Genomic DNA, 27,902 nt, shown 5'->3' with positions numbered 1-27,902 from the left:
AAGCTCTATTCTTTTGACGTGAAGCATGTGATTGACGGAGGCCATATCACCAATGCAATCTATTCTCCAACAACCACTGACCCACAATAGATGATGAATAATGGATTCTCAGCTGCTGCATGAGTTCAAACAAGTGAACAAAAATAAAATCCATTGACGCTACCGTCTGGACTTAATAGATACATTTATTTATTTACATTTAACTAAAGGAGTAACAAAATACAGAAGAGACGTTGCTCTGTCAGTTAGGATTCATGTCATAATATCACACATAATTTAACACTGTGTGTAAGAGGATTTTTTTTGGGGGTGTCTCTCATCCATTACTGGTGTTTTCTGTTATACCGGGACTACAGGAGCCATCTCAAAAAGGTCTTTGAGTCGATTTACAGTTGAACAATCTCTGCAACTCCATCACAACTTCATTCCTGTTGAAATCACTCAAATCATAATTCCTCACAATCCAAACACACCTCTGAGTAAACAGAAGGTTTATGGGTGTTGTGCTGCTACAATGAACTCAACCTGATAGTAAAAACCTCAATGTACATCTAATGTGTAATTACAAAATCCACACTGACCCCCAATCATCACTACTAACTAAATGAGTGATGAAATCATAACTACCAGGCTGTACTTGGCTATTTGTCTAAACTATTGAATGCTGGTTGTTAACTATCTCTGGAATACATCTGATCTGCACTACAACAGTCAGTTATTTAATGTAGTAGATCAACAGAAATTGTATCTCCAATAATTCTTGATATTGGTTTTAGTCATTTTAAAAGCAAAGAAAACATTCTCTAGCTTCGCAATCAGGAATGTTTGCTGGTTTTCTCGTTCTTCTATGATAGTAAACTGAATATGTTTTGGTCTGTCGGATGACTATTCTTTTACATTTTATTTTACTCGATGAATCTACCAAATAATACACAGAAGAATCGAATTGTGAAAATAATTGTTAGTTGAATCGTAGGCTGCATTCATTTATCAGTGAACATGTCCTCAGTGTTCTCACCTGCACACTGCTTGTGGAGCCCCAATTTGATAAAGTATATATGGTATTTTATATATCAACTATGATTATAGTCATTCTTACCACCAGATATTGTGGTAAGCTCCCATCTTGATTTGCTGACAGTAAATAAGAGGAACCCCTTTGGAGACATCCTCGCAGATGAGTGAGCAAACAACGATTTGAGGGCCTTCTTTGTACATTGTGCTGAGTGTCTCTTTTGTCTGTTTGTGCTCTTTTAGGATGTTGTGATGCAGGCGATCAATGAGACTCTATCAGCATGTGCACTGCCTGCCTTGATTCAAAATGCTTATCGCATGGGTGGCCCTGTTAGCAGCCTGAGCTACAGCATTCCACTACAGGTCATGCAGCCCAGGCAAGTACACATGCATGCACACACACATGCAACGTTCAGTGGAAGATTTCTAAATGAAGCGTGCTTGGCCGAGTCTGTCATCTCAAGAACTATGCTACGGTTATATCAGAGCTAACACACACAAACACTAAAGATGGTGTCTTTCTCTCTTTATTCTTGCCAGGCCCCACTTTTCACTGGATGTCAGGACTCGTGCTCCTGAAGGCCTGCTGTTCTTTGCTGCTACCAGAGGAGGGCGCTCTCATCTCGTTTTATACATATCCAAGGGCAGGATCAGACTGTCTGTGGGCAAACAGAAGGAGATCTTCAACAGGGAGAAGTACAATGATGGGAAGTGGCACTCGGTCAGTGGACTCGCATGATACAAATCACGTGTTTATCATGATGCTACCATGGATCACACTATCCCCTTCAAGAGCAAAGCTAAATATTCTGTCATTATTTATGTGTATTGCGAATATGTTGCCTGCAGGTCATTTTCAGTTTGGAGAAGAAGAAATTCCGACTGGTTGTAGATGGGATCAGAGCCCAGGATGGTCTGCTGACAAATACTGAGATGACATCCATGCAGCAATTTGTGTTACCTGTGCACCTGGGCAGTGCCCCAGAGTCCCTTCAGAGAGAGCTGAAGGTAAAATAAAAATCACACAAATTCACACACTCAAACAAATTGTTCACAAGTTGAAATATCTATATATTTTTGTAATTGTGTTGTTTGTTTTGCTTTTAGTTGAAGGCCCTTCCAAAGCAAAGTGTGTCCGGCTGTATCCGTAATTTTAAAATTAATGGAGCACCGATGTCAAATCCAACCACAAACCACGGTGCTGGCCCCTGCTTCGAGGGACAGACACAAAGAGGGGCTTATTTCTCAGGGAATGGAGCACATGTCATTATCAGTGAGTCCATCTCTCAGATAGCAATCTGATACTCTGACGACTATAATGATTTCTATCAGCTACTGTTGGCCATCTGTAGGAAATGCAACCGCATCCACGTAATTTGACTCCTCCTATACAAGTTAAAGAGACAAAATGATAATCAGACATATAGTATAGACGTATCCAAAAAGGTGGTAAGATAGACATGTCAGTGAACATGAAAAAAAGGAAGTATCTTCAAGAAGAGGGCTGTAAGTGATCGTATGTGAAATTTGAAGGTTATTCCATTTAGCAAATAAATCTTAATATAGATAAATATAAATGTATAAATATTTCTCTCAGAAATATTTTACATATTCTACTTAATTGCTATAATTTTTAGTCGGTATCCTGACAAGGGCTATGTATTTATGTCTATTTAAATAAGATACTGTTTATATTGATAATGTGTGGAAAATAAACACAGAATTGTCCTTGAAAAAAACTGCGAGGTCCATTTAGCCCATGTAATGTATTTTTTAAATATGTATTGTACATATTTGTTAAATTGTTCACATGCTTGTAATGTACAAACATGCGGGGAGACATCTTTGCAGATTCTGTACAGTGTGCAGTAAAATACACACTAGATATTACCTGGACTTGATTAAAGAACTCTGTCTCCATGTTCTCTATAATTAGTATGTTAGCCCTTTCAAAGAGACTTCAGTGGAAATTAGTTTCATGTCAGTTCCTTCCTTCTAAGTAGCTATGAGACCCGAAAGAGTCTCCATGATATGTTCATTTCATGGCTTTCTCCTCATTCTTTTGATACTTATGGTCTAAATTACGATATACATACATTACAACTCCCACGAAGACAACCATACAAATATCTGATTTGTTTTTCAGATGACTCCTTTACTGTGGGCTCCAGCTTTGAGCTGCTGTTTAATATTCGTCCGCGTAGCCCGACTGGACTCCTGCTACATGTTGGTGATTCCAGCTGGAACCAATATGGACCTGCAATGGGCCACTATCTCACTGTCTACATGCTCAGAGGAGAGGTGAGGCCTGACAGTCAGTTTCAAGACGCCACATCAGCTGGTTTCTTTTCCTGGCTGGATACTCGTGACCCAAAATATTAGTTTTTGGAAAGTAGAGACTCAGTTGAACCGGGTCTGGATTGGTAAAACACATCTCTAACTGTCTGTGTCTTTGTTTAGGGGACTTCAACATTACAGAGCAGATCTTACATTTAACTTAGACTGTAAAGGTATCTTTACATAAGTTTGAACTTGTGTTTGAACTTGCTCCCATTCACAGGTGGTGGCACAAGCCAACAATGGCAAAGGGGAATTCAGCGTGTCGGTGAAGCCGAAAGCTTCTTTATGTGATGGATTGTTTCATAAAATTTCAGGTAAAATGCACAGAGTCACTTCATGAAAGACATCATTCACGACAAACTAAAACTGCTTTTAGAACTTATGAGGATACTGATATAAATTGTATTTTGCATTAAGTCGCTGTCCATGTGTCTTCTAGTGATCAAGAGGAAAAATGTTGTGCAACTGCACGTGGACACAATGGACCATTACAAGATAGGACCACCTTCGTCCACTATACATTTGACCAAAGACTCATTGTATGTGGGTGGCATTCCTGGTGAGTATTAATCTGTTAATCTGAGATTTATCTAGTTATTTTTGATTTTGTGTGTTTGTATATATATATTTGTGTACATGTATTTGTGTATTTATGTGGAGATTGAAATATATCCCATATTACTATCTAACCTCAACCGACACCCCTCACTCACCCATCAAATGGATCAGACATAAATGGACACAAACGCACGCACACGCACACACACAAACGCACACACACACACACACACACTTTGTCTTACTTTGTATAATTTCTTGGCTCATATATGTGTTTATGTACTTGTCTGCACTTGTTTTGTACTCACTTTTCTACACAATTAAAAATAATAATAGTAATTTTAAAAAAAATCTGAGAGTTAATCTAGTTATTGAAATGTTTGTTCAGTTTATTCATACATACATTCTCACATATTCACCCCATGTACCGTTCTGCTGCAGAGATGGCAATGCAACAGACGCTCCCCGTCACATCGTCCTTTGTGGGATGCATCCAGGATATGAGGATCAACGGTGACTCGGTCTCTTTCGACAGGCCGTCAGGTGTGTTCGGTCCGGTCAACCTCAAAGAGTGTCCAGGCTGAATGTCTCACTGCATCATCATGAAACAAACCTTGGGACCACGTCCACCGCCAACCATGTGCAATCTGTTACCAAGACAGCGAATGTGTTTGTGTGTAAGAATGTGGATTTTATGAGGTGTGCAATTCAGTGTGTGTGTGTGTGTGTGTGTGTGTGTGTGTGCGTTTGTGTGTGTGTGTGTAAAATAGAGATATGAGCAGCAGCTTACAGGTTCATAATATTTGCTGCTCGGTTAAACATTTCTGTATTTATTTTGTGATAAAATCATGTATCAGGGCACCACTTCACATATTCTAACAGTTGTTTTAAAGTCTGATGTGTTGCTTCATTGATTTTCTGGCAACAATTAAATGCTTCTGAACGTGCTTGTGATTGGTCAGGCTAGGATCAACCCAGCACTTTAATAAGAAAACAAATGATGCCTTTTTGATGGTGCTTTAATGTAGATCATCGTTGTTAGTTTTTTCTTTCGTTTTTATTTTGTTTGTTTGTTGGAAAGTTTCTACTAGGATAATTACGTTTACAACCATGATGCTCAGTTCAGTGACATTTCAGGGGCTGCCCAGCTGTTTTACATACATATCCACATGTCAGCATATAGAAATCTGCATTTTAACTGGTTAATAGTCATGGAGTCTTCACACAGGCCATGAAATCACATGGTTTTCACCACTGTATTTCTGTTGTTCTGAATTAATTCTCCATTTTTGCATTCCTTTTACTGCGCGGCTGTTCATGTCAGTTACGCAAGACAACAGCATGAAGTTTGTGGAGCATTGTCTATGAGTTGAAAACCAATATAGATGCCATTAGCTTCTAATAAGTCTCACAAGTCATATTTGGGAGCATTTAGCCCATATTACTACAATATTGATAGTAATACAACAAAAAACAACAACATGTATTTGATGCATTTAAACTCCCCAGCAAATTTTTACTTACTTGCTTTGTACATTTGTTAAAAATGTGTAACAAATGAAAAAATATGCATGATGATTGGACATGATGATTTTTTACATGCATTCCTGTCTTGTGACCACTGATTTGTAAGACAATTTGTAATTAATGTTCTTTATAAATACTTCTCAGTGACATAAGTATTTCTTGAAAAATATCTTTTGTCTTGGGATCATGCATTTTTTCAGACACCCGGGTATTAATTGTTAAATTGCACTCACTGATGTCTCATTTTGTTATATGCCTGTTGCCTCGACTCCTAGACTAGTCTAAAGACGCTAGGGGAGGAGGTTATGAAAGGAAGCGAGGATGTAAATACTGAGACATGAGAAGAGCCCACAATCTGAACACAATAGACAATTTTTCAAAGCAGACATTTTGACTTGTCAGGAAAAGCGCAGGGGAAATTGATCACTTTAACAATGTCTCACGTCTGGTAACAGGCAACAGCTATCAAAATAAAGTATGTGATAAAGTATGACCGAAAGCGTGCAGTGTAAATACACACAGTGAGCCAAGTTGGGTTGTTCGGTCCCATCTAAGGGGAATAATGCTCGTAGTGATTTTTGACAAGGGGTCCATCCCTAAAGGTCGAACATATTTGATAGCATTGTACCAGCGGTTGCTTTATGTGAGCTGTCATGCATTTTATAACACTACCCGAAGATAAACATTTCTAAAATGTGTCCATTATAGAGTACAACATATAAATATATGTATTTTGTCATCAGTGATCCTTCAACATTGACATTTGTCATAATGACACCTGAGTTCACTTTTCAACAAATGTTGTAATATAACATTGAAAACAGTGGCACTGGTGGTATTGGCTGTGCAGCGCCCATTTTCAGAGGAGTGAACCATTTCATTTTTAGATTAAAGTTGATTGTGCTTCTGTAGAAACTTGCTGGAGTGTTCATCACCACCTGTTTCTTCATCCTTTCGAGGCTTCGGCCTTTTCCTCTTTTGTGCAGGACTGACCTAACACCACAGTATACCTGAACAGAAAATAATTACTTTAACTTTGCTGGTGAACAAAAGCACAAACGTAATCCTATGACTCATACTTACACATATTTACTTAATTGAATTCCATAATTCATTTCGAATCCATGTAAAGATAGTAGTAATTCGTCAGGCTATGTACAGAGGAAACTCTTGTGGAAAAATATGTCGTGGAAAAAGAATGTACAATGTAATGTATAATCCCTGTGTGTAATAGATAACATTTGTAGAGATGCTAATCAACAACCTTTCTGAAAAGCATAATCTGAGCTGTATTCCCACCATTTGTAATGCTAAAGCATTAAAATAATTATCAGTTTAAAGTAGAATGCTTTATTCTGCTCTAAGGATAGATTTGAAAAGTGTGTTAAATAAATCGATTGATAATAGACAGACAGCTACCACCGCAATGCTATTATATATATTTTCTAGCAGGGCTTTATCCCTTATGTGGTGATGATATATTTGTTTAACGACTGCAACGTTACGCCTCCTCATCCTGTGAAATGTCACAACATTTTAACTTACTCGGACAATTATGACCCGACAAAGCGCACTAACAGAGACATAGCCTATTTAACTGCTTAAAGATGCTGGAGAATATCAAACATATCCACAGCTCCTCCACTGATTAACTCGCGCTTTTCTCCGTTTGAAAGCCCCACCTCGGCTGATTACTGCGTAGTCGCGTCTCGCGTCTGATAAGAAAACCGATAATTCCGATTACACGCAAAGGCAGCACATTTCCTGTCTGCACATTACCACACGAACCACCGGCAGAATACGGAACAACCAGCGTCTGTAACGTTGGTTGGCCGTTAGTCATTTGGACCTGTTCGCATATCAGTCTCCTCGCGTCAGACGATGAACATGACTGAGTTTGCTCTAAACTGTGCCACCGGCTGAGACTGTTGTGCCTGAGAGTAGCTCGCGAGACAGACCGCACCTCTCCTTCTCCGCGGCCGCTTTCCAGCTCTTCTCCTCCGGTACCGTGTGTCTCAATGGCGGACCCAACAGAACCGGCCCCGGGCAGCGTGGCGGATGACAAGACGGACGATCTGAACGAGGCAGAGATGGCGCTGAAAGGAATCACTATGCTCCTCAACAATGGATTCAAGGAGAGCGACGAGCTCTTCAGATTATACAGGTCTGTGAGTGTCTAGAGACAATGAGGCAAGATGTCTGTCTAGTTTGACGTCTGGGAAACATTTCAGTGATCGATACTTAAGTGTTCTCTACAGGGGAGGGTGTTACAAATGTAAAGGCATTGTGTCCACAACTACTGTGGTCAACCAACCCAAGTGGAAGCCAGAGACACTTGTTCACTTCACTGTCTTTGCTTAGCGTGCAACACAAAAACCACAACATCCTTGCACCATATGATCAGGTCACAAGCTCGTTTAAATACCCTGGGCAAATATATCCACACCCACAGTGTGACTTGGAAAGCTCCAGCAGTCTAATGACTTTGTTAGAATAATCTTGCTGTGTGTGTGTGTGTGTGTGTGTGTGTGGTGACAGCTGTTCCATCAATCAGTGTAAATAATATACCAATGTTTACACATAATGAATGCTTGATAGGTTAGCATTCCTCTCGTGCCAGCCATGTCAGCTGGCTTTCACTTCTGATGAACAGGTTTGTGTTCAGTGTCTCATCTTGGCCCAGCTGGTTTGTTCACACCACAACCGCCTGTCAATTGCTGGATGGTCGCACGCATCTGTGTATGCTTGTTGTCCAGAACCAAGTTGACCAAAGTAATTAAGTATGTAAAGATTAAATGAGCTAATAACCCAGTGGTTCCCATCCTGAGACCTCATCCAGAGGGTATACGAGGCCATTTACAGGATTTTGTTTTTCTATGCTAAATAATATTTTTTTATATTACCTTTTTTAAAGGGCTATTCAATTAAAACAGGGACAAACTGGGTGACCTCATTCTAAACAGCCTGCTAAGGGTCACAAGTACACATGTATTTGTGCAAACGGGGTCAGCACACACTCGGACCATAGTCCACTTGCTGGTTACAGGATTCTGAATACATTAAGTCATGCTACGCTGTTTTGCTTTCAACTTGAATGTTGGTGCCACAGAAGGGCAAACCCTACGTGTCCTAACCCCTGGTGGAAGCTCAAATGTCACCTCCGCTAATTATGTTTAGCACTAGGTGTCGTCCTGTTTTTGATTGCACAACAGCAGCAACAAAGATGGAGGGAAGTGGACTATGCATTGCATAGCGACTGAGGATGTGTTGACCAGTTTCCTGATAAGGTTTTCCTACGTCTCTTAAGGTGGCTCTGTGCATTGCATTATGGGTGTGAGAGATTATCTCCAAGGTTATTTCCACATTCCTAATAAATCATATTTAGTCTTTTGTCTGTCTTCATGTCATTACAGTGACTCCATCTAGTGCTTGGTGCAGGGAACCGGCTTGACACATTTTTGTCATTCCACCCATAATCTTTGTTGGCATCTAGATCTGTTACACACACACACACACACACACACACACACACACACGTCTCGTCACTGTTCTTTACCCTCTGTTTCAGGAACCACAGTCCTCTGATGAGTTTCGGGGCCAGTTTTGTGAGTTTTCTGGTGAGTTAAGAAGTAACATCCTTTTGCAGCACTCTATTGTTTACATAATGGTCCAAATGCTGACAAAGAAATTATGGTAAATTCCACTTTAAAAAGCACTTTCGTTTCACAATAAGGTTCAAGGAATTACCCTGATGTTCCTGGCAAGAAGCCAGACTTGTTTTTTTTCCTTAAATTTTCAAGAAGTGGATTGAAACTCAATAGGAACAAGAGGAAGTTCATTGAAATGAATTAGGAGTGCAACCCTCCCAAATAAACAACTAGATACGCATGTTCAGAGATTACCGTTCAAGTTTGAAATAAACATATACAAGAGTTGAGCCTGCATTGTGAACTTTTTCGACAAAACAAGGAGTTGACGAAACAATCTTCTGGTATACTGAAGCTGTCGAGATCCAGTCAATCAACAAACCTTTATTCTCTTAACTTGGAGTACTTGCTGCCACCTTCAGTGTTCTCTGAAAACGCAGGACACGTGATGTGTGAGCTTTGACCTCTTAAGGGTGAAGTGAGCGAATGAAGAATGATCGACATACAAGGGGAGATCTTCATCAATCTTTTATAATTTTCCTCTCCATTCATTTGAACAGTGTAAAACACATGAAAAGACCACATGACTTGTTTGAGATAGCCAGAGACCTGGTACCGCAGCACAGTGAAAATCCTGGAAAACAAATTCCAGTCATGGAAAACGCATGTAAATCAAGAGACAAAGTCAAATGTCCTGGTGAACCTTGTGTTGTGCTGGAAAATAATGTTCTCCTATTTTCTTTTAACTGAGAATGAACTACTGGTCTATTTATCAGAGCTCTGCAAAATGAATAACATTGCCATCTGAATGTCGAGTTCTGTTCAGGATGATATTAACGTTTGAACGGTAATGTTAGTTGATGGACGAGAGTATTTTGAACAGACTGAATGTAAATAACAGGATTATTTATTTTGGCTTCCTTTTTTTGTAGAATGCCATGATGACGTTTGAGGAGGAGAGAATGCAGATGGCCTTTGAGGACCTCAAAGCCACGGAGAGACTGTGTGAGAGTGAGAACGCCGGTGTCATTGAGACCATTAAAAACAAGCTCAAGAGGAGTGTGAGTAACCCTCTTCCAGCATTTAATTTAACAGAATGTATATATGATATATTCATGGAACAAATGTCATTTTCCTGAAAAAGAGCATTTTTATGTTGGACCATAATGTCCAGGTTCGCTGTATGTTAGCTTGCCTGTTACATCCGTCTACAAGTGTGAGCTGTTTGTGTGGGCAGATGGACTCTCAGAGGTCCGGGGTGGCTGCAGTGGATCGACTCCAGAGGCAGATCATCATTGCCGACTGCCAAGTTTACCTCGCAGTGTTGTCTTTCATCAAACAAGAGCTATCATGTAAGGGAACCGCTCAGCAGCACTTGTCGGTTAACTCTGAACGCTGCACATTTGCAGTTTTGTATACACACTTTTTTTGAAATTTTATTTTTTTTACGTTTATTGCATTGCATGTTTCACTGACCTCAGCTTCAATCTCCCGGCAGCATACATCAAAGGAGGCTGGATCCTCCGTAAAGCCTGGAAGATGTACAACAAATGTTACAGTGACATAACGCACCTGCAGGAGGGCAGAAGAAGACGAGCCTCTGAACAGCAAGCGACGGCGCCTCCATCTCTGTCCAACCACGGCCGCTCCTCTTCGCCCGGGCCGAGCCCGTCCCTGAGGCCGGACGGCATCAGCCCAGAGGCTCTGGATCGGCTAAAAGGTGCGGTCAGCTTCGGTTACGGCCTCTTCCACCTCTGCATCTCGATGGTGCCGCCGCACCTCCTGAAGATCGTCAATCTGCTGGGTTTCCCTGGCGACCGCCTTCAAGGCCTGTCGGCGCTCACGTACGCCAGTGAAAGTCAGGACATGAAGGCCCCCTTAGCTACGTGAGTATGTGAGTGACTACATTTGTGTATCTGTATTTTGGCTGTAGCTTCAAAATGATCTAACTCGTGCAGTCGTAAACAACATGACAAAGTAACGGAAAGAAGTGCTGCCTTGTGTTCTTTCTTATTCCTTGAATACGTTGGCAACTGTGTTACTTAACCCTTTATATAAAGAGTGGAAATGTGGTCATGGCTACCAAGTAATCTAAAAGTTGATTAATTAAACAATCGTAACACTGCACTTTGCTATTTGGCAAGTCACTTCATCAACCGTTTCGACCAAAATCCATCCAAATTGTTCTGACCACATGGTGTCATCTTTCCACTCTCACTCATGACCGTCTCTGTACTTCCCTCCTAGCCTGGCCCTCCTGTGGTATCACACAGTAGTGCAGCCCTTCTTTGCCCTGGACGGCACGGACACGCAGGCGGGCCTGATGGAGGCCAAATCCATTCTTCAACAAAGGGAGGCTACCTATCCAAACTCCTCCCTCTTCATGTTTTTCAAAGGCAGAGTCCAGCGCCTCGAGGTGAATATATGTTAACAAAACATTTTATTATCCCGTTCTCCTGCCTTGAGAAAGCTCAATATTGCCTCACACTGTCACTCACACCTCAAAGTTCCTCTTTCTAGTGCGAGATAAGTAGTGCCTTGACGTCCTTCCATGATGCGTTAGATCTGGCCTCTGACCAGAGGGAGATTCAGCACGTGTGTTTATATGAAATAGGTACCATTTGTCCCTCTCACATTTCAAACCAGTTCGCTCAGTTCTGGTCCGCATCATGATTTCTGATTGTTGGACCTTTAGGTTGGTGCAGCATGATCGAACTGAACTACGGAGAAGCCTACAGGGCCTTTGAGCGACTGAAGACCGAGTCTCGCTGGTCCCAGTGCTATTACGCCTATTTAACTGGAGGTGGTAACAGTTCAAAAGAAGAAATTAAGGACATTGCTTGTGAGTTTGGCACCGGCTCATAATCCATGTTATATTTTGTTGTGTTGTGTAGTGTGCCAAGGAGCCACAGGTGATCTGGAGGGAGCTGTCAAGGTTTTCAAGGATGTTGAAAGACTTTTCAAACGCAAGAACAATCAGATAGAGTTGTTCTCCACGAAGAGGGTGAGTACGTGTCCTGCTGATTTTCCATTGCACATTTTCTGGTGAAAGTACAGTGAGAATAAGTATGTGTGCACATATTTTATCAGGCTGAGAAACTAAGGACCCCCAGTCTATCCAAAGAACTCTGCATCCTGTCTGTGATTGAGATTCTTTACCTGTGGAAAGCTCTGCCCAACTGCTCTACTGCCAAGCTTAAGACAATGATACAAGGTACTCCATATGAAATGTTTTAATCAGCAGACGAGTGTTTGTTGTCATCGGGAGTAGCATAACTGTATTTATCTTGTTCTAGTCCTGCAAAGGATCGACGATGCCTCATGCACAGGCCTGAAAAACCTGCTTCTTGGTGCCATAAACGGCTGTCTTCAAAACACCAACGATGCCATTCAGGTACTCCTATATGTCAAATTTAATAATGCAATGTGGTGTGGAATTATGAGGCAATACAGGATACACTGCACTTACCGTTGTAGTTGTAGGATTGTTTTAGTTAAACAGCATGCTCATCACATAAGTCACCACTGTGGTGATGAAAGCTATACCTAATAACTAGTGTTTCACCACAGATCTTTTCCTCCCTCTTTCTTTGCAGTTTTTCCATCTGGCTGCAAGAGATGAGGTTGGTCGTCTGAGCAACTCTTATGTGCAGCCCTACTCCTGCTATGAACTGGGTTGTGTGCTGCTGAACAGCCCAGAGGCAAGTTTGTGTGTGTGGTGGTAAGAGATACTGTTTCCCTTATCTGAGATGGTGGAACGGTCACATAAATATTTTATTGTTTTTTCCCCAGTCTGCAGGGAAGAGCAGAGTGCTGATGCTTCAGGCTAAGGTATAGTAGGTTTCTTAATTGCAGTGCTTTTTTGCTCTGTGCTTTCTGAAGAGGTGTGCTGGTTATCATTTGCTTATTGATTGTGAATTCACTAAGTAGTCGGTAGCAAGTAGCATGACTAGTTCTCCGCTAACAGGCTTCATTATTAGTTTACCCCTGACGAAGCCTGGGGGAGATCTCTTAGATGTCTTAACAAAGTGTTTAGGATGGACACCTGATCAGATAATAGCGTAACCAATAAAGTAAAGGCAAGCCAAATGCATGGTTCCCTCTGAAGTCAAGGAAAAACAGCAGCCAACCAACTCCATAGGCCGTGAATGTAGACTGGGTTTGTGTGGTCTGAAAAGCGACCTCCATGCAAACAGGCTTGTCGTCCCCCTGCTCAGTCACCACATCATGATGCACTGACCGAGAAAATGAAACTCCCGTTGAAGGAAATGTTCTCAGCAGTCCTCAGAGTGCGCAAACATGTCCGCCTTCACAAGGAACGACGCTCATTTGCATAGAAAAGCATAGTCTCCATCCACGTTCTCAGGGAACCGATGAGAGTGGCTGGCTGAGGCTATGCCAGGTACCTGTCACTATGTTCATACGGTTACCTGGACGTCCTCTGTTATGCTGCCCCATGTAGACACGGTTCTGTGCCCTCCTGAGACCTCAGACTGCCCTGTTGATTTTGCATTGTCTGACCTCAGCATGTGGTCATGACAAAGCAAAGCAGGCCACATCCCATCCACACTGAGCTTGACAGAATAGTATTCCCCAGAGAGGTGGCTGAACATGGTAAGTAATAACGAAAAATTGTGACTAAATAGATGGCGGAGATGCCGTTCCAAAGGGCTATGTCGGTACAGTACATGGTATCTGCATTGCCTGTGGTACACTGAGTGCAGCAGCTCTGATGTTAGTGGGATGGGCAGCTGACAGATCTCCCGCAACGGCCAGCTGTGCATGCCTTAGCTCATGCAGCAGTGTCTGACAGGAGGAGCAGCGCAGTGGGCTCTCTGCTTCTTTAATGGCTATGCTATGCTGCTACATGGTTGGGCAGTGAGAGCATTGATCAGTCTGATGTGTGCTGACTGCAAAGCACAAATATAATATTTGATTCTATTGTTTTTGTCTCTTTTCATGGACTATGCAGGAGGACTATGCCGGCTATGACTTTGAGAACAGGCTCCATGTTCGTATTCACTCTGCTCTCGCCTCAATGAGGGCTGCTGCAGCGCAGCCGTGACATTTTATCTGCACCTCGGAAATGTCTATGAAAAGCCACAATATCATTCAGGTCACTAGTGATACACTGTTTTATTTGTTTTAATTTATATTTTTGAATTTTTGGATTCTGAGCCAATGCATTATTTTGAATTATGTGCAATACACACATGGGATAACAGTTACAGGAGGTATTTATCTGTTACTGTACTTTTTAATACATTGGGTATTTATTATTGTTTACATGGTTAATTTCAAAACTAGATGCCAGTCAAATCAGATGAAAAGCAGTCATATTGCTTCAGGTCAAGTAGAGTAATAGCACATATTCAGTATTAACTGACTCAGCCATCTTAGTGTTGGCTTCTGACGTAGACATTTGAGATGTAAATGCTTTGCTAATCCAAACGCATGAGTGCTAAAAGTTTTGTCTTTTGTGTAGCCCCTGTTTTTTAAGCAGAATTGTTTTTATCAGTGTAAATATGTCGTGCACACAGGTTTTCATAGATCAACATGTTGTGAGTGGCCTAGATGTGCAGTGCCACTGCTGGCTGTATATTGGTTCCTATTTATATTGTTTTGTTTTAAGATAATAAAATGAATATGGTAAAACTGAATTTTGTTGCATCCTAAACTTGATTAGGTGTACATGATGAATGCACATGATGCATTGTTCAACAACAAATGATCTTTTAACAGCTGACAAATAACGCTGCTGATGTTAAAGGGGAACTTTGGTATTTTTCAACCTGGAACATATTAGAAACACCTTAATACTAAGGAAATAATTCTTAAATATAGTCACATATAATTACTGCCAGGAATTTGAAACCTTGATTTTTCTGATCCCCTTGGGACAAATAGAACAGTCACATCATTTGTTGGTAAATCAGTAAAATAGGAAGGTCTAGACAAATGATCTGTCGCTAAGCGGTCACCCAGGCAGTGGGGTTGACAGCATATAGTAAAATATCTATCTTTTGAATGCCACTCATCTTGTAACACCTTAATCCAACAGACACCAATCTAATGAAGATGTTCCCTTAAAATTACACCGAATAGCACAAAATCAAGAACGTAGTGTCAGCACAAAGCTTTTATTTAGCAACAATAGAAACTCTGTTTTGATACCCAAAAGACTGATAACAGAAAATACTAAAACCTATAGCAGCTATATCCACAACACGAGAAAAGGAATATTCAGTGCTTGATCGTGAAGGAGGTAAGGCTTGCATAGTTCTAGTGATGCACATGCATTTATTGTGATGTTGAACTTTAAATACATCAGTTTAACAGCTAATTGAACTTAACTATGGCAAGACTTTTACACACACAAATCTACAGGTGCAGAGCTAGTGTCCCTGGATCAGTATAGTTAGAAATAAATGCTACTGTGTCCACAGAGTCAGGTAGACTTATGTGCAATGCTGTTATCAATACAATACATAGTTTGGGACTTAATGCTATATATATATTCTAAACAATTATTGATAATTTCACTGATGTGGTACCGGCTACAGTACACTTGTCAGATGTAACATTTTACTTGCCATCATCTTTGCAGCAGACTATGCAAACAACTCGATTTTAAACATTTAAACACGAAATAAATATGCACCTGTTCCCAAGTTGTCTATTTGGATACTTCGTACTGCATTTTAGCATGCACAAGTACAATCAGTGTTAAATCAACGTCTAATCGATGTGCTCAGGATGCACCATCATGCCCTCCGTTGTAGCAGTTTGTAGCGCTGTGGCATTGTCCGCTCTGTGCACTGAAGCTCATGAGTAAAATGTTTCCACACTGACAACACACTCATTTTATATATTATTGTGTGTCTGTGTGTAAAAAATATACATTCTAGTTTTTCTACTAAATGCCTATAATCATACGTTAGTGGTCAAGAACCACAATTAATAAGCTTAAGAGGTTTTGTGCTTCACTGTTCACACACATCTATAAAGAAGAATATATGCCACTGGTGTTCACTCAGTGTTTTACTGCTTCAAGACATTTTTCAAGCATATTTCCTCGACCCTATCTGCCGTTCTGTATCGGCTCTGCAACATTGTTGCATGCCCTTGCACAAACACCAGTAGAGATAAAGTCCAAAAGGTAATAAAAGTAGAAATCCATGTTGTGTATGTGTATTCTTGTGTATTTCTACTTATTAGTAAATGTCAGGCAGGTGAGTGTAGTTCCTCTCCCAGTAGCCATTCAAGTAGAGCCAATCCCGAGCTTTGTTGTGAGGGTTTTGTCCTTGCTGAAACCACCTGCAGAGTTTTAACAATGAGAAGATCGACTTAATAGGAGTGCAGTGCAGCAGTGAGGATAAGAGGGCGATATAAAAGAATCACGGCAAATCAAAACACGCACAAAAAGCAGAACAATGTTGCTTGTCCACCTTGTTCAAACTAGATATTGAGTATCAAACACTGGTGTCTTTGTGAGTGCCAGTGTCTTGACAAATGCATTTCAATAACACACAGTTGCAGTTGTGAATTTTGTCCTGAGGAGGGTGGTGTAGTGCAGCACTTCACACCAGACAAAACAACAGCAAGAAGGCAAAACTTTGAACCAAACCTTGGGCCAAGGGCAGCGTTCCTTCGCAATTATAATAAAGGGGACGGTGTATAGTTGATGACAACACAATAGGGACGCAATTAGTAAAACTAATCAGGAGTGGAGCAATGACAGCACATCATATTACCCACTAACTAACCTTGTTTTCCATTCATTGGTTGATTTGGTGCGATTTTTCCGGGCCATTCTCTGCTTTTCCTCAAGTCTCTTCTTCTCTGAACTTGCCACATCTATAAAAGGCATAGTTATAGCACCTCATAGATAGTATTTAAGCTGGTTGTGACATAATAGGGAATCAAATCAAGGCCAAACACTGTACCTATATCGCCATTCTCCATGGCGCGAATGTCGGGTCTGAAGCGACTGTCTGTTGGGGGAGTAACCCCCTCCATGCTCTTGACCTGCTCATTTAGGTGCATGGCAAATGTGGAGAACGCATAGAACTGCCAGAGAGACAATTACATTACTACAGAATTTCAAATGTCTAAAAAGGACAAGAGGCAACAAAATAACACTACCTATCACAGGATGCTATGCCTGATATTTCATTTTTAAATTCACAATATGTTCTCCCTCCACCCCTCCTGTCTTCTCCTACCTTGGCTGAGTTGTCTGGTCGTGGCGTTATCTTCCAGATGAGCTCACTGCCTGGGATGACCTGGACCGTCTCAGCATCAGGTGGAGGCATCTCTTCCGGCTCCTCATCCACACTGCCCTGGGACCACACACACACACACACACACACACACACACACACACACACACACACACACACACACACACACACAGCCAAGTTTAACTTGAACTAAATGGAAGCAGAACACAGGTGATGTTGAAAGCACTGAAGCTGAATACCCGTTTGCTGTCTTTCTTTTCATCCGAATTCTTTTTGTCAGTCTTTTTGTGGGCATCAAAGGTATCGGGATCTAGTGTGTATAAGGATTCAGTCCATTTGCCATATATTGCATATAGCTTCTTTTTGCTGCAAAAAAAAGAAGAGAAAACGACGGTTAATAATACACAGCCAGCTTTGGCTGCCTTTGATATTGGATACATCACCACCGAGCCTTACTGTTTTGACAATACTGATCATTAAAACTACTGGCATAAACTGGTCACATCACATAAGACAAATGCCAATGTAGGAATTTATGACACATTCACATACATATTAAACATCAGGTGAACAATGAAATCATTAAAAATGAAATGAAGAAGACACCTTTTGTCTAGGATGTATCCCTCCACTTTATGCAGCTCTTTCCCAAAGAGGCCACAGGGCTTGAACATCATGCTGCATCTCTCTCCGGTCCTGCCACAGAATGACAGACTGTTTACTAATTCTCTTTCACTATTCTCCTTCTGCGAACTGAGGCTTTCAAACATTAATTATCCTGCTCCTCCACTCTAATGGCAACTGTCCCAGTTCCACTCCCATGATCAATAAGCAGAATGTGAAAGTAGACCAACACCCGACTGCAGAGCGCAGAGAGAAAGATATTCACGCACCAGAGTCTCTGTGCATGCAAATGCACCGGGCGAGAATGACACACAGAACAGCACAAAGACAATGGAATTTCTATTACTTGTGATTGATCACTTCCATGCTGCCGTACTGCTCAATCCAAAGCTGACCGACGATGACGTTGTGGACACAACAGGTGGGGTTTGTCCAGGTGTAGGCTTCATTATATCTGCAGAGGTAGAGACAAAAAGTAGCGCGAGATGACGCTACCTCAAAAAGGAATCACATTTTTGCATAGAAGTCTTGGACTGTGCACTCACTTGGGCAGCTCCAGTGTGATGAGGCCCTTGGGCTCAGCTTCTATGCTCTTCCCGCAAAACTTGAGTTTCGGGTAGATGGAGCCATGGAAGACAAAATCCTCATTGAGGCCCTCAGCCTGAAAGGCACTGACTGGAGGGTGATGGCTCACTTGCTCCGACACCCACCTGAAGCCTAAATCTTCTCTGATGGAGAACAGGGACATGTTCGGTATTGACATTATGAGATAAATCTTCACGAAATACAAAATGTTCGATGTAAAGGTGTTCTCGTGAAACATAGTTGTGCGTTTAAGGTACCGTCTTACCTGACGAGCTCATAGGTCTCCCCCAGTAGTGGGTTAAAGGGTTTCCCAGTCCTCTCCCACTGCGACGCTACAGCAGACACAGCAAATGCTGCCACACACTACAGGGCATTGATGTATTTTTAACCAAATTACAGGTAACTAATTCAATATTGGATAAAGATAGAAATTAGAATACAATATAACTATTGTGTCCCACAATAGCATGCCAGTGTTTGTTTTTCCCCCCAAAAGACAAAAAATATAAATAACAATGATACAGCACATTATAAAAGGCTCTTAACTAACATTACAGTACTATTTGACAACAAAAGACATCCCTTTGGAGATTAGCTTTTTGTATCTATGTTTCTACTTAAGAAAGTTGACTTCGCATTGTGGTACCTTCATCCTCTCGACAGAGTCTGTTGTGGCATTGGCCTGGTGGATGAGGTAGGTGTGCTCCATGTATTCTGTTAACCGCTGAAGGAAACTCAGAGGCTCATTAAATATCACAGGCATGGCAATCTTTGACAACTCCTGAAAAAGATGTTAGAGAAGATACAGGAAACCGTGAGGACACAGACTTCCAGAGTTACCAGTTTATTAGGTACAGCTCTAACATCGAATACAATCCAATACTACAGAGTTAAATCCCATCTTTGTAAAGTATATATATGGTGTATAATTCACTGACACATTTATATACAGTTAAATATAATAATATGAGAACTGACAAAAGTTATTTATATCTGTATAAAGGTGTAATTGTTCCAATCCTTCACAGCTCAATTCAATGTGTTGGTGGTATTGCAAGCTGACACTATTGTGCACACTGCCATTATTCTGACATTCAATTGTAATATCTGCAACAATAATCTTTTGCCTGACCTAATGCAGTGGTTTGTAATATTAGAAAACAAAAACTAAGATACATGTAATTCACATATCTTAAATCAAGAACCAAGAAATTAATAACAATGACTATATTCCTCAAGCCATAAGCTAAGGACTAAGGACAAAAACTAATTTGTCACAATTACCTAACTTTTAGTCTTCACTCTACACGCTATACTTAAAAAAATATCTCAAGTGAGTCATTCATTTTTTTCTCCCAACAGCACGTTAAAACAACAAATAATGGGTAAATCAGTCAAATGAGAAATGCCTGTTCTCACCATGCCAATGCATTTTTTCAGGATACTCCAGATGCTGACGTCATTCCTCGAGAACATGGGAGTCGGTAGAGATGTTCTGTAGGAAAGCAGAGTAAAGAGACGGGGGCTCACAGTCACTATGAGAGAGAATTACAATAATGAACAGGGTTAAACTTGGGAATCAATGGGGAAGCGTTGTTTATTGATGCCTGAGGGCATGTCATCTGGTCTTCTACACACTCAAAATGATTTGCTTTTATAATATGTCACTGAACACATGTCCAACATCTACATATTGGTATTGGTGAAACCACATATTAAAACCATTAGCTTTTACCATTTAAAAGCTGCAGAGCAGACTGCAGAGCTTGAAGCACCATTTGGGTGCAAAGTCACCTGACACCTGTAAGCTAATGAGCTTTCAGCTGGTCTGGTCAAGCCTCATGCAATACCCATGAATGGATGTAAAACTGCATATGTGCCTGCTGTTTTTGTGGTTATGAGACTCACTCTTTAAATTGATCTTTTTGCACATGAAGCTTGGCTCATAAACAGTTCTCACTTAAAGATAATTCTATTTGCTCACCCTTAAGATGAATTACGATTGAACTTTCTCTTGTCTTAACTTCTCCACATGCAGCTGCTTTCCTACGCCCTCTCAAACTTCGCCTTTGCTGCTTGAAAAAATATGGTCTGTGGTGTGACCGAGTTCATTTTCCAGCCTTGCCAACAACCGAGGTGAGGACTGCTTTACAGGTATGCTTGCTGAAGGCAGATGGTGTCCTCGTTTAAAAACCGAGTGCTGAAGCAACTACACAAATAAAAGCCATTACGTCAGCTAAACAAGCAGAGGCAGGGGGTACAGGCTTGCTCCATCTGTAGGATGAGCAGCGCAGTGATGCATGGCAGACTATACTTCTGGCCTAGTTTGTGTTCCACTGGCCGTGGCCCCAAAATATATCTTTCTACAAAAAGGACTTCTTTCATTGGACGTTGTCATGTTTCAGTTTTTCAGAAATACAGAAAAACTTTTAAACAAAACTGTGTTGTTCAGCAGAGGATACTGAACCACAAGGCAACCCTTCGAGTGAGGCCAGATTATCTATACATGTGAACATGCTAAATCAATCCTTGAAGCATGCACGTCTTACAGCCAACACGGCCAGTCTTCAAATAATCATCGTTACATGTATAAAAAGAATACATATTTACACTACTGTATATTTGTGACCTCAAATCAAAGACATTTTTTGTTCATTTTGTAGAGAATTTATGGACGGGTAGTTATAAATATGAGAGAAAAATGTTAAACAACTAGATGTAGGCTCATCTACAGACAACCAGGGACAGCAGTATCTTTGAATGACAAGAGTAATTCCAAATAAACAGACACCACGTAAATCTTTAATGCACAACACACGTGCACACGCGTGCGCACACACACGCACATTGAGATAGTTAGCCAGCCAATCCCCTTTCCTCCAACTCCTATACTGAGCCAGCACATGCTGAATTATTCACGGCTCACTTGTTGGATTAAAGAACAGAGGCCAAGCCAGAATCAGCATTCACAGAAATGAAAGAGATTGTCAAATCTTCACGGGAAAAAAAAATAAAATGAATAAAAACCTCACAAAACCCCCAAGCGCTATGCTGGTTATTCGCTTGGAGAGTTGGATCTGTCAGGAAAAACAAAACAGGTTATTCTCTGTGGATTGGGTATTCAAACAAAAAAACACTGACTACAAAAACAGACAGGAATGGAGAGGCGGTATCCCATTTCATCAACTGTGCCTTTTACTACCCTCTCTCTGAATGAGGTCTGCAACCTGTCATCAGGCGCGCATACTAAAAAGTCACGTTCAATATTAATTTGAGTTGCTCTGCGATGTGAAGTCATACACGACTGAATCCTGCCATCAGCTGTGACAATCATCTTAAAGCCTTGCACATAATAAACAGCAGACGGGTTGTTCGAAAAGAGCACTCGGCATGGCTGACTCTACATTTCCACTCGTTCCACTTTAAGCCATCATTTAAGCCAGTAAACAAGCATGACATCATAACCGGAGCGTGTCCCACCTGTGATTCTCGACTCCATTGTGCTGGTTGCCATGGTTACCCTCCCCTGACATTCTGGTAGGCCCCCCGGGAGCGCTGGGATGGCGGCGGCTGCTGCTGAGAAGGGGGGCGTCTCTCCCCTCGTCCTCTTCACGGGAGTGACTGGCCACAGACAGGAAGCCGCTCACCGAGCGCTCCGAATCCGACTCTGGGGGAGGACGACAAGGGGCAGATCCCAGGTCATGCCAAACACTCGCACTCGCACACACACACACACACACGCGCGTACATACAGGTTCAAGTGGCCTGCTCAGAAAGCTGCAGCCTGAACAGCACAAAATAACTATTTGCGCTCGAGTTCCTCTCTAACTTCCCCCTCCCTGCTGACAGCCAAACCTCACAAGAGGATTGTGTTCCAATGAGAGGCCACACAGAGGCTTCATTTCCGCCAACATTGTTTGCTCTGTGCCTGCTGGATGCTACTCCTCCTCTGTCAGTGACATTACAGGTACGGTCACATGCACAAAGGGAGGGGAGAATAGTGTGTGTACACTATGAAGGAGGAGTGGAAATACTAGTTTGCCAGATATTAGTGCTTATTGCAAGTACATGTACTTCCATGATAAATAAGGTATTACAGTCTTTGAGGTTTTACTGGCTAGTAGATAACTCAGGGTGATCTGTGAATAATGCAATGATTCCTGAGACAGCTTTGTCCATAGTGCACAAACACATTGTAGAAGGGAGTCTAGTGTAAATAATCACCATGGGGAGGCTTTTGGGTTTAATGAAGAAGCAAACGATTTTACTACAATGTTGTTGATGCAAATACTGTACAAGGTAAACATAGAGTGCAGTCAACACTGTCAAATTATCTTTTTGAACTGCTGATGAATTGTATTATAAAAAACTAAAGCAGTAAGAGTGTCAGGCCAACTAATCACTATCCCATTACCCTTGAGTAGAAGAGGACATTTGCAGCGGTGTCTGTGCAATCTCAGAGACAGAGAGGCAAAGATGTGTCAATGTGACACACATGCACACAGTTAAGCTGTATTTCTTAACTATGCGAATTAGGCTATGAGTGAAAACTGTCAAGCCGTTCGATGCTAGATACAGGTTCAAATTGTAAAAGTTGCCCTGTAGAGCTTTCCTGCAGACAAACAAAATGTTTACATTCAGTGCTCCTGACAAAATGAATTGTCTTTGTCCTCGAGGACTGACGAACGTATTCTGGATGATTAAATGCCTTCCTCAAAAAAAAAAAATTGTCAAAGCAGATATTTTAATATTTAAAATCTGTTTGCAAGTGTATACAATTCTTCTTCCGTGCCCCACTTCTTTGCACTTTACCGTCATTATTATATTGTCATATTGCGTCCCCTGCCCGTTCGTGCACATGCACAATTCAAACAAAACAGGACCCACTCTAAAAGCATTGCCCCACAGCGCTACTAGAGGAGAAAAACTCCACACAATACCTCAACAGGGATTTGAGTTGGGTGTTTTTTCTCGTGAACCAGACTGAAGGCTTGTTTCACTGCAACTATGTCATGGTACGTGTATTGCTACTATTACTAAGGAATTGCAGTGTCAAGTGTGAAGTTGTTCACACCACAGGCCCTGCATTTGGCCCGTTCTGAACAGGCATATTTTGAACGGCACTCCAATAGCTTGTCTAATTTATGACCAGTCCAAGACCCTGTATTAAGAACAAGATAACCCCAGTAAGACATTAACTTCTTGATTACTTAACTAAGTTTCCACCTAGCGGCTGCTGACCTGACTGAGCATCGTAGAAGTCATCTTCAGTGAGGGCGCTGAGGGTAGACAACCTCCTGCTCTTGCACAGAGAGTGCTTGAGTTCGTGGTGCTCAGTTGCCAATGTCTGCAGGGCCTCTGTCAGAGCTTTGCTCTTCTCCACCTCCTGCTCGAACTTCAGGCTCCACACCTGCAAACACAGGAAACCCCAGACACCACACACAAGGTTAAGCAAATTAAGAGAATATGCCCCATATACTTCACACATGTTGGATCAATATATATATATTTTGATCCAACATGTGTGAAGTATATAGACAGTTGTGATTGACTGGTGATTTGATCGATATGAAGGTGCTTCTATAGTACCCACAGTGTGTGTGCGTGTGCGTGTGTGTGTCTTTGTATTTCTGATGGCAGGTCTTTGTTCTAACCCTGTCCACATATCTAGTTTCCTTCAGTCAGAACCAAACACCCCGGTCTCTGTGGCCCAGGATTGAGTGTCCCTTCAGGGCAACCTGAGCCAGGCCACTGTGGGACAGACCGGATCAGTGTTTCCTATTGTCGAACACGTCTTGTTGTTCGTCCCGTACCAACTAAACAGAAGACAGGCAACTCAACAAAAATCCACTAATCCTACCAGTAATGAAGTAGAATGAGATAATGGCTAAAACAACACATGCTTTTTGTAAAAAGAAAACTGCAAGTGCATTTCCAAACTCAGTGCATTATGATGATGAAGTATAATAAACAGACAACAAGCATTCACAAAGCAAATAACGTGCAGTGAAAATAGCACAGCCTCCCCGGATGAAAACGTGTCACCTTGGGGAAGGCAGCAAAGTGAAACGGGAGCTTGTAAATCAGAGTGCAAATGAGCAGGGCCAATGTCTTCTATTGGAGACGAAAAGTTCACCCTCATCACTTAAACTGCCTGAAGGATTATCAGTTGTGTGCACATGTGTCATGCACAAAGAAACACCTGTCAAAGCATCTGCTGATGTGCTCAAGGTGGGCTATAATTCATGCCTGTAACCAAGTGTGTTCTCTCTTTCAGATATGGAGCTAAAACCATCACGGGAACAATGCTTTCAGTGATCGCCACCGTGGAGATTTTATGTGATCAGCAAGGTCAAAAGTTAAGTTCTGCAAAATTCTCCTCCAAGATGTTCATGATCTGTGATATTACCATTAAAGTAACAGATGTGAAATGCACCCTGCTGTCTACCATTTTGTTGAAGGAGGGCCAATTTTACTGAGACTTTTGGAAATCATAAAACACATATTATAAAAAACAAACAGTATATGGATAATTACCCTGAGTGTATTCCGCAAACATAGACTGCTTCAGACTCTTCTGTGGCGGAGATCAGCCACACTTGATGGATGAGGCAGTGAAAACACGGAGGGACATATATTTACCAATTTGCTGATTGGTAAATATCAGCAAATTGCAAACAATGGAGCCCCCCCAAGGCTGCTGATCTGGCCTTTTGTAATGAATATTGATAAACTCCAAACCATGCATAATCGATGGAGGCACCCCAATACCAGCTAAGGTTTTTTTTATGTAAATACATTACCAAATTGCATAATGTAAACCCTGATTTCTTTTGAACTCTAGACTTGACTCAGCAAAACTTCAATAAACATAGAGTCCAGGAAGGTGAGTATGACTGATGTGCAACAACATGCAGATCCTATCTCTGCAATAAAACCCCTCTGGTCAGAACAGTTCTATAGCTACATTGTTTATCCAAACTGAAGCATTTATGGCCTTGCTACATATCACCTCATTTCTACAAATACACAAATTTGATGTAACCAAAAACAATCACACTAAAGTGATCTATAAGCACTCTATATAGACCTGTATCCTTGTATGCAATAAGATTTCTGCAATTGTGCCAGAAGCTCTCATACTACATCTTTCAACCAAAGGTTCAACAGCTGCCTGCCACAGTCAATGACACATTTCACACCTTCACTCTTGCTGTCATCACACCTGCTATGCTTGCTATGTTCAGCCCCTGTAGGCCATGTTCTGTGTGGAAATAGAAATACAGTTCAGTGTAGATGTTTAGATTCTGTTCTGTGATGTTTAATTCTTTTTTGAGAAACCCACTAAAAATCTCTGCGATTCTCCCCCCAACTGTACGATCAGTCCATTCATACAGATATAGAAAAGTGGGAGAAAAATAACTGGCAAGTTAATGCTTCCAATCAACAACAGAACAGTGACAGTAGCTAATGGGAGCCATTTCACATATCAAATGTGTGCTAATTAAAAGATGTCCTCGCATGCCCCAAATGAATTCATGCCTCTTACTATATGCATGGTGTAGAGAGTAAATGAGCTCGATGTTATTAACACTCCTTGTCCCAGCCACTTGGCTTAAGAGCCCATCCAGGAACAGAACACTTTGTTGTGTAACTAGCCCAGCCGGCTCTTTCGCTCGCACAGCATCCTCTCGCCTGAGCACAAACAGCGCTATTTTAAGCCCTGCTGAGGCTGTGTGCAGTAGCTGTTGCTGGAGCCTGGGAGGGAAGCTTCTCCTTGGCCAACACCCCATAGGGTAGACATTTTACTTTGTTCTAACATGTTGATCTCTCTGCTGAGGGGGAAGCAAATCCCAAAGGCAGATGCATTATAGCTCTATACAGTCCTCTGCAATTAATGTTACTGTGTTTGTAGATCATGTCTATATGATGGCTGGGAGCTAAGCAACTAAAAAAATATTAGAGTGTGACGTAAGTACCGGTGCGGCAAAGGGATGTAGCACCAATTACACAGGAATACTCCCAAGTATCTCTCCGTACATACTCTCCCTTGGCTAAAAGGTCACAATCCGAAAAAGACAAGGTTGAATATACACTTCCTCGTCTTATCCACATCTCGTATGACCCTGTATGAACTGAAAAGGAAGGAAGTCAGTGAAGGGACCAACACGAACATTAAGTTGTGCCCAGTGAAGTCCCTCCTGGGTGAGGGATGGCAGGCAGCAGGTCAGTTACCTATGTGGCCACGGTTAATGTAAAAGTCAAACGGTACTTTGTGCTCTCTCTCCAATCCCCAAGGGCTTGAAGGGCAATCTGATTTCTTACAGGCTGTAGACAAAAAGGTTATGAATGGCTGCAGAGGGGGAACAAAAAGGATACCATGCTGCCACTCTCCTGCCTTCAGAGCAATACAAACTGTCACACATGCTTATCTGTGTGTCACCACTAAGTGGCTTCATGCTGTAAGCCTCAATTTGTTTTCTTGACAGGTGTGGAAGCCTGCTGCCTGAGAAAAACTCCACCAAAGGTTGGCTTTTATAAATCTCTGTTGTGTGAATGAGAGGTAGTGGCACAGATCTCTCGACATTAAATGCCGTGTATTCACCCACCACTCATAATGTGCCCTGCACACACTGTATGCACCTGGCACTCTCAGTAGCATTCTATATTGCTGCAGCTGCAGCTGCAATGGGTCAGACCACATACACTGCAATTGCTATTTATCACGCTTCTCTATTTCACATCTGCCCAGACATCAAAGTGCAACAGCATGTGACTGCTGTATGTTATGCACTGTAGACTACATATGTGTAAGTGGCAGCAATAGGGGGAATCTAAAGCAGGACAGTGGGAGTGGGATTAGAGTTAATGCTGCTTAATACAGCCAATCTCAGCAGTGTAGAATATATAATCCAGTTAGTACATGTAGTAGAACCAGTTTAGCATGAGACCAGTGTCTTAATAAGCATGCTACATATGTTTGTTAATACATTTCCCTCTTATTATATCATCCGGTTGTCAGAATATGATTTAGTGTCCATTGTTATGACACTTGGCAATAACTTGGCAACACTTCTTGGGCGATGAGACTGCAATAAATGTTCTCGACCTCCCAGTGATAACGGCGTTGGGTTATTCGTTGAGTCAGGACAACAGCTGCTGCTAATTTACTCTGAAACGATTTTGTTTGCAAATGCACACATCGCTGTGTAAACAGGCTGCGTTTGGGTATTGTTGCGCAGTGTTCCAGCTGACTTCAAAAGCAGCATTTTATTGCATCCGATGGAAAATTCATTCACTTATCTTTATCTTGTTATACACACACACACACACACACACACACACACACACACACACACACACA

At 41.6% G+C, this 27,902-nt stretch overlaps 3 protein-coding genes across 5 annotated transcripts in view; 2 read left to right on the top strand and 1 right to left on the bottom strand.

Annotated features, from left to right (window-relative positions):
- LOC116387415 (laminin subunit alpha-3-like) overlaps positions 1-5,586 on the top strand; it is a 52,273-nt gene extending 46,687 nt beyond the window's left edge. For both annotated transcript variants that reach the window (XM_031854462.1, XM_031854461.1), the window contains exons 70-77: positions 1,258-1,391; positions 1,555-1,735; positions 1,864-2,022; positions 2,122-2,287; positions 3,161-3,315; positions 3,575-3,668; positions 3,794-3,913; positions 4,354-5,586. In XM_031854462.1, the coding sequence (XP_031710322.1) occupies positions 1,258-1,391; positions 1,555-1,735; positions 1,864-2,022; positions 2,122-2,287; positions 3,161-3,315; positions 3,575-3,668; positions 3,794-3,913; positions 4,354-4,496 (1,152 nt within the window). In that variant the 3' untranslated portion in view covers positions 4,497-5,586. The remainder of the gene's footprint in view (positions 1-1,257; positions 1,392-1,554; positions 1,736-1,863; positions 2,023-2,121; positions 2,288-3,160; positions 3,316-3,574; positions 3,669-3,793; positions 3,914-4,353) is intronic.
- Positions 5,587-7,010: 1,424 nt separating this feature from the next.
- Positions 7,011-15,310, top strand: LOC116387417 (tetratricopeptide repeat protein 39C-like). Of its 2 annotated transcripts, XM_031854465.1 has the most exons (14): positions 7,011-7,603; positions 9,008-9,056; positions 10,019-10,147; positions 10,324-10,438; positions 10,585-10,972; positions 11,334-11,502; positions 11,607-11,700; positions 11,782-11,889; positions 11,981-12,090; positions 12,177-12,300; positions 12,383-12,480; positions 12,683-12,787; positions 12,879-12,917; positions 14,059-15,310. In XM_031854465.1, exons 1-14 carry the CDS (start codon positions 7,458-7,460, stop codon positions 14,149-14,151), a joined length of 1,767 nt encoding a protein of 588 aa, XP_031710325.1. In that variant the 5' UTR covers positions 7,011-7,457; the 3' UTR covers positions 14,152-15,310. The 2 variants fall into 2 exon arrangements, with proteins under 2 accessions (XP_031710325.1, XP_031710326.1); XM_031854466.1 differs by lacking the exon at positions 9,008-9,056 and having other exon boundaries at positions 7,529-7,603.
- The window catches only part of LOC116387416 (oxysterol-binding protein-related protein 1-like), a 22,613-nt gene continuing 6,568 nt past the window's right edge, over positions 11,858-27,902 (bottom strand). The window contains exons 15-27 of the mRNA XM_031854464.1: positions 23,780-23,948; positions 22,019-22,205; positions 19,958-20,033; positions 19,185-19,319; positions 18,804-18,901; positions 18,499-18,681; positions 18,300-18,407; positions 17,936-18,025; positions 17,569-17,695; positions 17,312-17,428; positions 17,033-17,156; positions 16,853-16,943; positions 11,858-16,403 (exon numbers count right to left, since the gene is read on the bottom strand). Of these exons, the coding sequence (XP_031710324.1) occupies positions 16,301-16,403; positions 16,853-16,943; positions 17,033-17,156; positions 17,312-17,428; positions 17,569-17,695; positions 17,936-18,025; positions 18,300-18,407; positions 18,499-18,681; positions 18,804-18,901; positions 19,185-19,319; positions 19,958-20,033; positions 22,019-22,205; positions 23,780-23,948 (1,608 nt within the window). The 3' untranslated portion in view covers positions 11,858-16,300. The remainder of the gene's footprint in view (positions 16,404-16,852; positions 16,944-17,032; positions 17,157-17,311; positions 17,429-17,568; positions 17,696-17,935; positions 18,026-18,299; positions 18,408-18,498; positions 18,682-18,803; positions 18,902-19,184; positions 19,320-19,957; positions 20,034-22,018; positions 22,206-23,779; positions 23,949-27,902) is intronic.

The sequence above is a fragment of the Anarrhichthys ocellatus genome, unplaced genomic scaffold (genome assembly GCF_004355925.1).
Source record: "Anarrhichthys ocellatus isolate YVR2014 unplaced genomic scaffold, GSC_Weel_1.0 scaffold15, whole genome shotgun sequence".
Lineage (NCBI taxonomy): Eukaryota > Metazoa > Chordata > Actinopteri > Perciformes > Anarhichadidae > Anarrhichthys > Anarrhichthys ocellatus.
Note: the sequence above shows the minus strand (reverse complement) of the source record. Positions and strands in the feature narration are given on the sequence as shown.